Here is a 14,438-nt window from a genome sequence, read left to right as displayed (position 1 = left end):
CTCCCTCATCCTGGTAACCAGCAAAGAATTTCCCCCCACTCCTTTAGTATGGGTTAATTTTCTTAGTCTTTTACAGTAGTGGTCCTATGCAGTATTCTCTTTTTGTGACTGACTCATTTCACTCAACATAATGTCCTCAGGGTTCATCCATGTTATGTGGTAGCTTACACCTTCCTTGTTCTTCAAGGTAGCATAATATTCCATTGTGTGTATGTACCACAGTTTGTTTATCCAGTCTTCAGTTAATGGGCACTTGGGCTTTCAAACTCAGCCCATGTCTTCATTGCTGCCTTTCTCCCACCTCCACTCACAAGTAGACCAGTGCAGTTACCAGTGAGCTTACAAGCCTGCTCATGTGTTCCCTCTGAGGGGAAGGGTGTCCCTTTCATTTTTGACAACTTCCAATTTTCCTAAATTCATGTTTTGTACATTCCATGTTCTGAATTTTAATGGATGTTTACAGCCATTTCTCCTCATTTTGAGTGGTGCCCCATCAGCAAATGAAGATCCCTAAAGCATTACTCCATTCATATCAACATGTCAACTGTATTTTGAGGAGACAGGTCTTCCATCTCTTTGTTGCTGTTAAATGCATTGAGTCGGTTTTGACTCACAGCGACCCTGTATACAGTTTGTGAATAGCAGCTGCTGAGTCTGAACCACCCACCGTGCAATTCAAACCAACCTCATAGTCCAGTGTTCATCCTACAGTGCCATACCAAGATTCCCTTCTGTCTCTTAGCTATAACTAAATACCCTTGGTATATATAACTACCAAGAGATACTGGTCTTGAGGACTAAGGACCATAGTCTCAGGAGACATCTAGGTCAATTAGCATATATAGTTCCTAAAGACATTGTTCTCCATTGTCCTTTGGTAGTAGTAAATAAGATTTTAAAAGCTTGCACGTAGCCATATAGTTACAACAAACAATGTGGCATCAGGATTGGAGGAAGACTCATTAACAACCTGCAATATGCAGATGATACAACCTTGCTTGCTGAAAGTGAAGAGGACTTAAAACATTTACTGATGAAGATTAAAGAGCACAGCCTTCGATATGGATTACATCTCAATGTCAAGAAAACAAAAATCCTCACCACTGGACCAATAAACAACATTCTTATCAACGGAGAACGAAGTTGGCAAGGACTTCATTCTTCTTGGATCACCTATCAACCCTCACGGAAGCAGCAGTCAAGAAATCAGAGGAAGTACTGCATTTGGCAACTTTGCTGCAAAGACCACAAGACCTTTTTAAAGTGTTGAAGAGCAAAGATATCAGCTTGAGGACTAAGGTGTGCCTGACCCAAGCCATGGTATTTTCAGTAACCTCATTTGCATGCAAAAGCTGGACAGTGAATAAGGAAGACCGGATAAGAATTGATGCATTTGAGTTATGGTGTTGGAGGACAATATTGAAAGTGCCATGGGCTGCCAAAAGAACCAATAGATGCATTTTAGAAGAAGTGCAGCCAGAGTGTTCCTTGGAGGCCAAGATGGCCAAACTTCATCTCTCATACTTTGGACATATCAGGAGGGACCAGTCACTGGAGAAGGATATCATGTTTGGTAAGGTGGAAGGTCAGAGAAAATGAGGAAGACCCCCAGCGAGATGGATTGGCCAAGTGGTGGCAGTGATGGACTCAAAGCGCAGCAACAGTAATGAGGTTGGTCCAGGATCGGGCAGTGTTTCGTTCTGCTGTGCATTAGGTTGCTATGAGTCGGTACTGACTCGATGGCACCTAACGACAACAATGGTCTCTTTTTGTCCAGAGCAAAGAAGAGTGAAGAAAACTAAAGACTCAAGGAAACAGTCCAAAGAACAAATAGATCACATGAACCACAGCTCTAGTAACCTTATACAAAAAGAACCAGCTGATTCTTAGCTACCACCATTAACCACTCTGACCAGAATCACAATAGAAGGTGCCGGACAGAGTGAGAGTAAAAAGTAGAAAGAAACTCAAATTCTTAAAAAAAAGACCAACCAGACTTACTAGGTTGATAATCACTGTGACCCTGATATACCCTTCTAACTTAAAACTCCTGGGGTGATGCTGTAAAATAAGCATTGGACTACTAATCTCAAGATTGGTGATTCAAATCCACCAGCTGCTTCTCCAAAACCCTATATAGGGTTGCTATAGGTTGGAATTGACTTGATGGCACATGACAACAATAACATAGATAGTAACAGGAGGAACATGCTTCTCAGCGTGATTGTGAAGAGGACTTAAAACATGGGGAGAGTTTGTGAAGAGGACTTAAAACATGGGGAAATGCGGATGGTGCTGACACCTTGTGCAGATTGTATTTAGTGTCACAGAACATCTGTATATTCCTGAGTGAAAATATTCTCTGCAAAATATATATTTTTTTAAAAATCGGGCTCCTCTTCCTTAAATGCTTGGTATTCATTCAATAACAATTTAAAAAACATTAATGAAATAAGACAATGTGAAATTTATAGACTATAGATCACATATTGATACATAAAAATGTAAATGCCTAAGGAGCTCTGGTAGCAGTGTTTACGAATTGGGCTGTGAACCACAAGGTCAGCAGTTCGAAACTACCAGCGCTTCCGCAGGAGAAAGATGAGGCTTTCTGCTCCCGTAAAGACTTACAGCCTTGGAAACCATGTACAGAGTCGCTATGGGTTGGAATTGACTCCACAGTACTTAACAACAACAACATCAATGGTCTGTGATTCATGTAGGATATTAAAAAGGGAAGATTTGTTGTATAGCAGTTTAAGAAATCTATGAGGGTATGTTATTTTAAAATCTGGTTCTTAACTGGTTTCAGTAAACTTTAAGAAAATGAGGAATTTTCAGTAACCTTACATTTCTTTTAATATACTTTGAACTACTAATGTCTGCTTAAGGTCATAGAAATTGTTGTAATTCAGTAACCTATCTTGTTTTTCTCTAAATGCCCATTAGTATGATCATGTGTGTGCTTTTGAAAACTGTTTGTAATAATAAAGGGTTTATCTTATGTATGCAGACCTTTTACTATTATTAGAGTCAAGTTGTGTTTCTCTCTGTGAACCTTGTTCAGCTCTAGTGGAGATGGCATGTAGAGGGGTTATAAATAATGTTAACTATTTTCACTTCTTTAATTTTAATTCATTCCTTTAATTCTAGGTTCTTTATTTTTAACTGAACCTAGCTAATGAAACGCTGATAACCTAACGGTGGTATTTATGATGTTTGATTTTCTTTTAAATGATCAGATTTATTAAATTAGAAGTTCAAAATTATGATTTGCTTACCTTCAAGTCACATTGGTTAAAAAGAAAAAAAAATAGGCCGTACTTTAATAATTACTAACTTGCTTGTTCTTTTGTCTTGTTCTTTTGCAGTATTCTGATACCCTGAAAAAGATGGATCCTGACCGTTTGATAGCATTAGTAACAGAAGTTATTCCCAAATATTCCTGCTTAGTTTTTTGTCCTACTAAGAAGAACTGTGAAAATGTAGCAGAAATGATATGCAAGTTTTTAAGCAAGTATGTTATTTTCAAATGATTATGTACAAGGATCTAAACCTGGCATTCATGTATTCTTAAGAAGTACAGGAATAAACAAGTCCATGAGCCTTTGCAATTTTGTGAAAAGTGTTATGTTTATTTGACTATTTGTATTTTTGTCTTAGCTTTCATCAGATTTTTACAAGTCTCTGAGATCCACGGAAAGGTTAACAGAGACCACTCAATAGTTAATGAAGTCAGAATCAGAATGCTAAGAATATTTTAATGTACTAATGTCAATAAAACTAACACAATTTTTGAACAGAATGTTCGTATAACTTTTGCTAGACTTGAAGTACACTATACAATCAACAGTTCATATTTCTAACAGGTCTTTTTTTCATAGGGAATATCTAAAACATAGGGAGAAAGAAAAACATGAGGTGATTAAGAACTTGAAGAACATCAACAATGGCAACCTGTGCCCTGTTTTGAAGCATACTGTCCCATTTGGAGTGGCTTACCACCATAGTGGTTTAACCAACAGTGAAAGGAAACTGTTGGAGGAGGCCTATTCCACAGGAGTGCTCTGTCTTTTTACCTGCACATCCACCCTAGCAGCCGGTGTCAACCTACCAGCTCGTAGGTAAGATGGAAGTAGATGCTGGCCAGAATCCAAACTGCACTTCCTAATTTATAAGGAGTTTTCTTGTGGTTTTAATCATTCTCAGTAGTGGGTGATGATTTATCAAATAATTTCAGCATTTTCTAAGTTAACTGGACTTTGTCCTTTAACATTTTAGAGAAAATAGCATTTACAGATGTCTTCCTTCTTTCAGTAGTTGATTTTGATGTTAGAGTTTTGATGTTAGCTGTATAGAAACAGTTGACAAGCTTTTCACCTATTTCTGTGATCTTAAAGTGTTTATTTAAGATAGTGCTTCCTTGAAAGCTTGAAGAACTCATTTATAAAGCAACTTGAGTCTAATACCATTAGTCCCTTGACTGTCTTTACGATTATCAAAATTGTTGGTCTCTGCCTTAGCTTCCTAGGACCATGGTAACAGAATACACTAAGTCGGTGGTTAGAAAAGCAGGCTTTTCTTTTTTCAAAATTCTAGAGGTTGGAAGCCCAAATCAGGGTCTTGGTTGTATGAATTGTTTCTGGAGACTTTGAGAAAGGAACTATTCCATACCTGTCACCTTGTTTCTGGTTGTTGTTGTTGTTATGTGCTGTGGAGTCAGTTCCAAATCATAGCAACCCTCCCTGTACAGGGTTTCCGAGGCTGTAAATCTTTAAAGGAACAGAAAGCCTCGTCTTTCTCCTGTGGAACAGCTGGTAGTCTCGAACTGCTGACCTTGAGGTTCGCAGCCTGATTCATAGCCACTACACTACCAGAGCTCCTTGAGCCTAAAAGCCTCAAATAGTTACTACCTGGCCTTTTTTTTTTTCCATTAATTTTTTTTAATTCTCTTTGATCTTCTCGCCTTTTGCTGTTATTCCTTCTGTGGGGTGCTTCCTTAATCCTTTCATTTTCCTGGTTTGTAATTTGCTTAGGTCTAGCTTCTGCATGTGAATTCTTCCATAAGTTGTACTGAAAGTATCATGGGAAATGTTTTTCTTTTTTGTCTTGAGGGTTTTTGGCACTTTCATAGATAACTTATAAAGGTAATTGGAAGCCAGGTGTGGCCTCCTTAGAACCAAATCCAATGAGGGTCCCATCTCTTCCAATTATATTTGTGGTGTTCGACAGCCAGATTTCTTCAACAGCACCTTATAGCTTCAGAAGTGAATCTTCTCATTCAGCACCGTGAAGTGCAGAACATACTCTAAACCAGCCAGGCGGATATTTGATACTGTGGGACCTCTGAAGAAATCAATAAGAAGACTTTTTAGTCTTCTGTAATCTTCAGTTAGATCAAAATCATCACCAGCAAATATTAACATAGGTTTTGTTCCCTTAGGACATTTACTATCCTTAATATCTTTGAGAGAGACAAAAGTTCTCAATACCTAATTCAATCATATCCAGCATATGATAGTCATACATACGGCCTATTACTAGGTTATTTGGTCGCTTCTTATTATGAGAGCCAAATATGAATAAAGAACAATCTGACTTCTTTGAGAAGAATTCCAGTGATGTTTGATCCTCAAATGGCTTTGTAATATTTTCCTTTATATAGAATGCCATATGGGTTCTTCAGTACACATCTTTAAGTACTTGCATCACTGTTGTATTTGCATTTCCCCCTTTAATCAGTATGGCATTTTTAATATTTTCAGTGAGTTTTGGTTCTCTCTTCTCAAGGAATCTCTTGGCCCTTTTCATTTTTGGTTTTATCACTCTGTCCAAAGCGTCCATATTTGCCACAACCCAAGACTGCTCAACACTACCTGGCCTTTTAAGACAAGGTTTGCCAACCTTTGCTTTTATTCAAAGATGCAGTGTTGAACTGTTGAAAACTAATGTTGTTAAGTACTGTGGAGTCAGTTCCGACCCATAGTGACCCTGCACAGGATTTCTGAGGCTGTAAATCTTTACAGGAGCAGAAAGCCTCATCTTCTCCCACTGAACGGCTGGTAGTTTCAAACTGCTGACCGTGAAATTAGCAGTCCGAATTGTAACCACTATGGTACCAGAACTCCTTTCTTGTTTCTGGTAGCAGCCAGCAATTTACAGAGGTTTTGTACTTACACAGGTCTTCACTAGCTGTGTCCCCTCTGTGTGTTACCCTGTTTCTGTATCTGACTTCCACTTTTTTAAAACAACACTCAGAGAGGATCGAGATCATCCTAGTATAGTGGTTACGAATCGGTCTGCAAACCTGAAAGTCAGCAGTCCGAAACTACCAGCTGTTCCGCAGGAGAAAGATGAGGCTTTCTGCTCCCGTAAAGATATATAGCCATGGAAACCCTGTACAGGGTTACTATGAGTCAGAACTGACTCCACGGCATAAAACCACCACCACCAACCACTCTAGTATATTATTGTTGTTGTTAAGTGCTATAGAGTTGGTTCCAACCCATAGCAACCCGGTATAGGGTTTCCTAGGAGCTACTGGTGAGGTTCAAACAGCAGTTCAAGCTCACCAGCTGCTCCTTGGAAACCTTATACAGGGTCGCTATGGGTCGGAATCGACTCGACGGCACTTAACAGCAACAACAACTGGTGAGGTTAAACCTCTGACCTTGTGTTTTAAGCCAACTTTGCAGTCCAAGCACATTAACTCGCAGTGCCACACCAGGGCTCTAGTCCTGGTGGTTATTACATTCTGTCAAGTTGGTTCCAACTCATAGCAACCCTAAATAGGGTTTCCTAGGAGCAACTGGTGAGCTTAACCCTCTTACCTTGCAGATCAAACCGACTTTGCAGTCCAGCTCATTAACCCACAGCGCCATACCAGAACTCTAGTAAAGCCACATTTAATTTAACTGACTACAAAAGGAAACTCTTTTCAAACAAAGTATCATCTACAGACAGGTATGGGGTTAGAACTTCAACATGTCTTATTCAAGGATGCAATGCAGTTCATAGCGGCCTGTGTAATTGACTCTTTTCTTTTTAATTTATCGCTATGACTTTTTCTTTTACCTAATATGTGATCAAGTTTTAAAAATGCTCCATTAGTATTAAAGTATATGTATTTTTATGTTGGATGTGAAGTTCTGTTTATCTCAGTGAGATCACACTTGTTACTTATTTTATCATCTCTTGTTTTTTTACTACATTTGATTCCTTGATCCATGCATTTCAGAGAGTTGTCTCCCACTGTAATCATGGCTTTATTGGTTTGTCCTTTATGCATATTTAGAAATTTTTGTTTTGTATGTTTCAAAGCTACTTAAATATACAAAAGGTTACTACAAATATTTCTGATTTGTAGCTTTTGTCAATATAATTGTTGTTGTTAGGTGTTGTCAAGTCAGTTCCAACTCGTAGCAATCTGTATAGGATTTCCAAGGAGCATCTGGTGAGTTTGAACTGCCAACCTTGTGGTTCAAACCAACCTTGTGGTCCAGTGCTTTATCCTACAGCACCACACCCAGACTCCATTTATCAATATAATTGATCTGTGTTTTAGTCATTTAATGATTTTGCTGTAATCTTCGTTAGAAATACATCCTCTCATAAGCATATTTGCTATTATTTTATTTTCAACCTGTCACTGATTAAGGTTTCCCTCTTTCAGATAGCTAGAGAAAAATTAGAAGTTGTACGAGAGGATGTCAGAAAGATCATGAAAAAATGGAATTAAAAGACTGGAATTTTTCTATAAAATTTTAATCCCCTTGTATATTATTCCAGTTGTTACTCTTAAAATGCAAACAGTAGTTACCAAACGTGTTTTTCTATCATTTTAGAAGTAGTCAATAATTATATTCTTTTTTGAACAAGAGTCCTAGCATTTGTGTGTTTTTCTACGTTGATCTGTTTATGTTGCAATTACTTGCCACTTTAATTTGATTTTTTAATTTTCTTTCATCTTATAGTTATTTAAAAATTTTTAATAATTATTTTAAATTATCTGTAAATTTTAAAGGTCCCTCGGTAGCACAAGCAATTTGCACTTGGCTGTTAACATAGAGGCTGGATTTTAATCCATCCAGCAGTCCCATGGAAGAACAGGGCTGGCAGTCTGCTTTGTTATAATTATTGTTATTAGTTGCTTCATGACTACTCCACATGTGTCAAAGTAGAACTGTGCTCCATAGGAGTTTCAAGGCTGTGGTGTTTTAGACACAGATTGCCAGGCTGATCTTCCTAGGCCTCTCTGGGGAGGTTTGAATCACTAACCTTTCAATTTAACAATTTGTGCCAACCAAGGATTCCTTTGACTAAAAGATTACAGCCAGAAAAACCCTAGGGAGCAGTCTGTAACTGTAACATATCAGCTACCATGAATCAGAACAACACCTGTAAATTTTAATTGAGTTTTGATTACCACTGCCACTTATATTTGGTATCTTTCTTCTGTGATGATCATTTTATTACTCTTGAGTAATAGTTTAAAAGCAGCATTGGGGGTAAATATTTTTGAGTCTTTGCGTAGGCAAGATGTCTTTATTTTGGCCTTTAACACTTTAGGAGTGTGGTAGCTCTAGAGGATATGCACCGGACTACTAACTATAAGGTCAGCAGTTCAAGCCCACCAGCCGCTCCACTGGGAAAAAGACACTTTCTGCTCCCGCAAAGATTTACAGCCTCAGAAACCCTAAACAGGATCACTATAAGTCAGAACCAACTCAACAACAACAATGACAAATTTGGGGAAGGAATTCTGGCTTCAAGTTTTTATTCTTGGAAGATTTTGTAGATACTGCTCTGTGTCTTTTAGGAGGCAAGATAGCTTTTTGTTTTTGTGTGGGTTTGTTGCTTTTTCCTCTCCAGAAGCTTATCAAATTTTTCCTTAAATTTTTATCGTATTGTATAGTAATAAATAAGGAGCCCCGGTGGCACTGTGGATTAGGCATTGGGTTGCTAACCACAAGCTTGGTGGTTCAAAACCACCAGTTGCTCTGTAGGAGAAAGATGGGGCTGTCTACTCCTGTAAAGGTTTGCAGTCTCGGAAGGCCTCCATAGGGTCACTGTGAGTCAGAAGCGACTCTGTGGCAGTGGGTTTGGTTGGTCTGGGTAGTAAGAATTGCCGCTGTTACATCTCCTACCCCACCTTGGGAGCGCTTGCTACATGCCATGCTATGTAATAACTGCTTTGGTGTTGGATCCTCACAGCACTGTTATGAGGACAGTCATCGTTTACTGTCCACACTATATAGAAGGGAAAACTGAGGCACTGAACAATTAAATAACTTGCCCAACTTCATTCCCCAAATGAGTGTCAATGTAAAGATTTGAACTCAGGAAGCTTAATTCTACGATTTCAGCTCCTACCTACTTTTCAAGGATTTAAAACTTGGGTGGATGCTTTCAATCTAAAACTTTATGCCGTTCTTTAATGCAGACTACGTTTTCCCTCTTATCTCTTTATTTCCTTCCTTCCGTCTGTTGTCTTGTTCTCTGCTTTTCATCACTTTAGTTAGAAACAGGTTTGAATCCTCATAGATTGAGCATGCTTTTAACTATTCTTACATAATTTCTATTTAAGGTATGTAAATTCAATTGTACTTTCCATGTAACAAAATCAGTTTTTAACTGTGTCTACCAGTGTGTTCTGGTAGCGTAGTGGTTACGAATCAGACTGAGAACCGCAAGGTCAGCAGTTCAAAACTACCAGCTGCTCCGCGGGAGAAAGATGAGGCTCTCTGCTCCCGTAAAGATTGACAGCCTCGGAAACCCTGTTAAGGGTCACTATGGGTTGGAACCGACTCAACGGCAGTTAACAATAACAACAACTAGTGTGCTCATTTATTATTCAGTTTGTCTGTTGAAATTGAAAAAAAAAAAAATTACATAAGTGTACAAGGATTCTTTCTTCTTTTACTGTTCTTTCTTTGTAACAGCCCGTTGTCAATGCGGTATTCTTTAGAGGTCTGCTGTGGGTAGATGTTTTGAAAGCTTTCTTTCGTTGGCTCTATTACCTGCATCTGTCAGCTAGTTTTTCTGTATGGTCTTGTTTTCCTTTATGTCTTTTGTTTTCTTTTGAGTATTTGGGAGTCTTGGCTGTCTATAGAGATTTATGAGTAGAAGACTAAGTTGATTGGTATAGGTAAATGACTTTGGTTTCTCTTCTCTTTGAACTTGAAAGCTGATTGTAGACTTATGTATAAGTGAGCAGAACTAAAATTGCCATTTTTGTAAGTAAAAAAACAATTGAAGTCTGTAATTTCATATAGTTCAATGTAATATAAATTCATAATTCTTATGTGTTATTGCTATTATAAAGTCAGACTTTTCATATATGAGATATAAAACTTTTTTGAAAGTTTTGAGACTTTTGGTGTATTGGATGGTAATAACTTTTTGAAGCTAGGCAGACTTGGGTACAAATCATGATTCTGATCCTTAAAACTTTGTGGTTTGTGATAAGTTACTTAACTTGCCTGAGCTTCATTAACCCCTTTGTTACCAAGAGTTTTGTAAGAATTACAGATAATGTACATAAAGGACCTAGGACACTACAAATTCTTGGTAAATAGTTGTTACCTATTATTTTGAGTTAATAAGTCCTTTTAAATTTAATATTGCAAATAGATAATGAAAGTAAGTTTTTAAAGTAGATGCTGTTGCTATGAGTGGAGTGTCACTTTGTCATTAATTGTATTCATTTCATAGAGTTATTTTAAGAGCCCCTTATGTTGCCAAGGAATTTTTAAAGAGGAGTCAGTATAAGCAGATGATTGGCAGAGCTGGTCGTGCTGGAATAGATACTGTTGGGGAGAGTATCCTCATACTGCAAGAAAAGGATAAGCAACAGGTAATACTCTGTCTAGTTGGTTGTTTGGCTCCTTTTTCTTGGTCTTTTGTCTATCTTTTTGATGAGGTCATTTTTTTTATTTTTTCAAAATTATAAATAATTCTTTTTGTTTTTTAAGTTTTTATTGTGAATTGAGTGATAGTTTACATGGGAAGACATTAGCTTTACACTCATCCTTTCGTATTTCGTTTCAGTGCAATGATTACAGTCCCTCCATGCATCATCAGTCAATAGTATTTGCTTCTAGTCCCTCTGTTTTTTTTTTTTTTTTTTTTTGGCGGGGGGGTATGTACACCAAAACACTCAGGAACGTGCAATCATTCAAACACCCAAAGGGCATACCCTGCAAGCCTGTCCCCGGTCACCAGCACACAGCCCCTCTCCTTCCATGACTCTAGAGTCCCCAGCTGCTCCATCTCACCACGTCATCATCTCTACCTCCATCTCTGGTGTCACTGCTTCTCTGAACACAGTCCCACACTCCACTCCCACTCTTCTCCCTTGATGGTTCCAGAGTCCTCTGCTCTTGGACTGCAAAATCAACTACTCCCCTCTTTTTGCTACAAAACATCTACCTTTACAGTTGCAACAATCACAATCAGTTATGATAACAGTTACTCACTATTGAATCATAAGAGTCTTATCTCCATCTCCTCTCACCAGCCCTGTCTGTTGTTGTTGTTAAGTACCATGAAGTCAGTTCAGACTCATAGCGACCTTGCACAGGGTTTCCAAGGCTGCAAATCTTTACGGGAGCAGAAAGCCTCATCTTTCTCCCGCAGAACAGCTGGTAGTTTCGAACTGCCTAGCTTGAGGTTAGCAGCCCGATTCGTAACGACTACGTTACCAGAGCTCCTTACCAGTCCTCTCTAGAAAGGTTGAAAACCACTCTGGAGATTCTACCTTCCCTTGCACCCTCTGAAACTACACTCCCTCTTGAAAACTTGTAAGCCCATCTATTAATGTTCCTTTAAGATGGGTCCTTCTCTTATGTGAGTATGTATTAGAAAGTGTAGAAATACTTTTGTATTTCAGTCACAGAGTAAAGAAATAATTTCTATGTTTTTTTGTGTTTTCATGAGAAAACTTATTAAATGTTCTTACTCTTCTGTTTTTGTTTTGCTCACCGTGACCCCAAAGTCCTGGTGTGGATCTGCAGGATAAACCTTGGGCTACTAACTATAAGGTTGGTGGTTCAAACCCACCAGCCACTCCTTAAAAACACTATTTTATTTTCAATAAAGCTATTTTGGAGTCCTGGTGTGACCCTGTGGGTTAATGCACTAGACTGCAAAGTCAGCAGTTCAAGTTCACCAGACGCTCCTCAGAAACCTTATGTAGGGTTGCTGTGAGTTGGAACTGACTTGTTGGCACTTGACAACAGCAACAACAAAGCTATTTTAAGATGCACAAAGAAAGAGTATTTGTAAAATAAAGATGACTAGAGATGCTATAGATATGATTATGGATTTCTATTACTGATTTCTGTCTTACTGTAAGATAGAAACAGCACCTGGACTAGTTTATTATCTACCAGTTGTGGGCCCCAAAGGAAGCCCTGGTGGTACAGGTCAGTGGTTTGAATCCACCAACGGCTCGGTGGGAAAAAGATGAGACTGTTTGCTTCTGTAAAGATTTATAGCACCTTATGGAACAGTTGTACTCTGACCTGTTGGGTCGCTTTGAGCCAGAATCGACTCGATGGTAGTAGATTTGGGGGTTTTTGTTTGTTTGTTTGTTTGTTTTTGGTTTTTGAGTAGCCAAAAACAGTCCATGGGGGACAGTGCCACCCCAGTGAAAAAGCACCAACTTATTGGTTACTTCTGATTGCCACCCCCTGCCCATCTTAATGGCCTTTTTAAAAAAAATTGTGGCAATAAAATATTTGTCGTTTCTGCATTCTTCACATGTATGTTCAGTGACATTACTTACATTCACCATGTTGTTCAACCATCGCCCTTAACAAGTTCTGAAATTTTCTATCATCCTTAACAGAAGTTCTGCGTCTCCTAAGCATGTATCTTCTTTTCCATCCTCATCCAGCCACTTCGTGTAATCACTAATAAATTTTAATTGCTATTAATTTGCCTATTGTAGATATTTCATACTAGTGGAAGCATGCAATATTTGCTCTTTTGTGACTGAGTTATTTCACTTATAATATTTTCAAGGGAACATGGTCTCCTATTTTTTATAACACAAAATACAGTATTGCTTTAATTTTTATAGGTATTGGAATTAATCCGAAGTCCATTGGAAAACTGTTACAGCCACCTTGTACAGGAATTCGCCAAGGGGATCCAAACTTTATTTCTTTCTTTGATTGGTTTAAAGGTATTTTAAAAATAGTCTTAATCTTATTACTGTCACTTGAAATAGTAGATATTAAAAAGTTATCTAACTCTATAATATGAATGAAATGTGGAGGAGTCTTGGTGTGGCACTAAGGATAATGCGCTGGACCACAAGGTCGGTTTGAACTTCAAGATCCGTGGTTCAAACTCCGCAGCAGCTCCTCAGAAACCCTTTACAGGGTCACTGAGTCAGAACTGACTCTACAGTGTTTAGCAATAACAGCAATCTAATGTGGAAAGGAGCAATCTGTGACATTATAAATCTGCATCTGGGTTTATATATACATTTTAAATCCTCTTAGTTAAAAGAAATATGAAAAATCAACAAATAATAATTGGACATCCATTTTATAAATAAGAAACTTTGGTGGATACGATGGGGGATACAAGCAACTCTATAGATATAGATGCTGACATGGGATTATGTAGTGCCTCCATGCTGTTATTTACGGTAAAGTTCACCTGTGATCATTCTGTTGTTAAGTGTCACCAAGTCTGTTCCAATTCATAGCTACCCTATTTAGGACTTCGAAGGAGCGGCTGGTAGGTTTGAAACACTGACACCATAAGTACTCCAGTGCTTATCCTACACCGTAACACCAGGCCCCTGTTGTTGTTAGGTGCCATCATGTTGTTTCTGACTCATAGCAAACCTATGCACAACAGAACAAAACATTCCCTGTTCCTGCACCATCCTAACAATTGCTGTTATATTTGAGCCCATTGTAGCAGTCACCATGTCAGTCCATCTAACTGGGGTCTTCTACTTTTTTGCTGATCCTCCATTTTTCCAAGTAGGATGTCCTCCAGGGACTGATCCTTTTTGAGAATGAGAGACGAAGTCTCACAATCCTGGCTTCTAAGGTGCACTCTGGCTTTACTTCTTCCAAGACAGATTTATATGTTCTTTTAGCAGTCCATGGTACTTTTGATATTTGTCACCAATACTATAATTCAGATGCATTGATTCTTCTTAGGTCTTCCTTATTCATTGTCCAGCTTTAACAAGCATATGAGGCAGTTGAAAATTGTTGTTGTTGTCGGGTGCCATCGAGTCGGGACCGACTTATAGTGACCCCATGCACAGCAGAACGAAACAATGTCCGATCCTGGGCCAACCTCACTACCGCTGCCACACCCGAGTCCATCAATGATGCCACCTGGCCAATCCATCTCGTTAGGGGTCTTCCTCTTTTTCTCTGACCCTCCACCTTACCCAGCATGACATC

The 14,438-nt window shown here is 38.6% G+C and overlaps 1 protein-coding gene and 1 pseudogene across 1 annotated transcript in view; one reads left to right on the top strand and one right to left on the bottom strand.

Moving 5' to 3' along the window:
- The window catches only part of HELQ (helicase, POLQ-like), a 54,139-nt gene that overhangs the window by 17,752 nt on the left and 21,949 nt on the right, over positions 1–14,438 (top strand). The window contains exons 8-11 of the mRNA XM_006867725.1: positions 3,372–3,517; positions 3,885–4,124; positions 10,714–10,855; positions 13,085–13,189. Coding sequence (XP_006867787.1) covers positions 3,372–3,517; positions 3,885–4,124; positions 10,714–10,855; positions 13,085–13,189 — 633 coding nt within the window. The remainder of the gene's footprint in view (positions 1–3,371; positions 3,518–3,884; positions 4,125–10,713; positions 10,856–13,084; positions 13,190–14,438) is intronic.
- On the bottom strand, positions 4,934–5,844 carry LOC102818523 (annotated as a pseudogene).

This window comes from Chrysochloris asiatica, unplaced genomic scaffold (genome assembly GCF_000296735.1).
Source record: "Chrysochloris asiatica unplaced genomic scaffold, ChrAsi1.0 scaffold00109, whole genome shotgun sequence".
Taxonomy (NCBI): Eukaryota; Metazoa; Chordata; class Mammalia; order Afrosoricida; family Chrysochloridae; genus Chrysochloris; species Chrysochloris asiatica.
The sequence above is the reverse complement of the archived record's forward strand: the minus strand, read 5'-3'. Positions and strand labels throughout refer to the sequence as shown.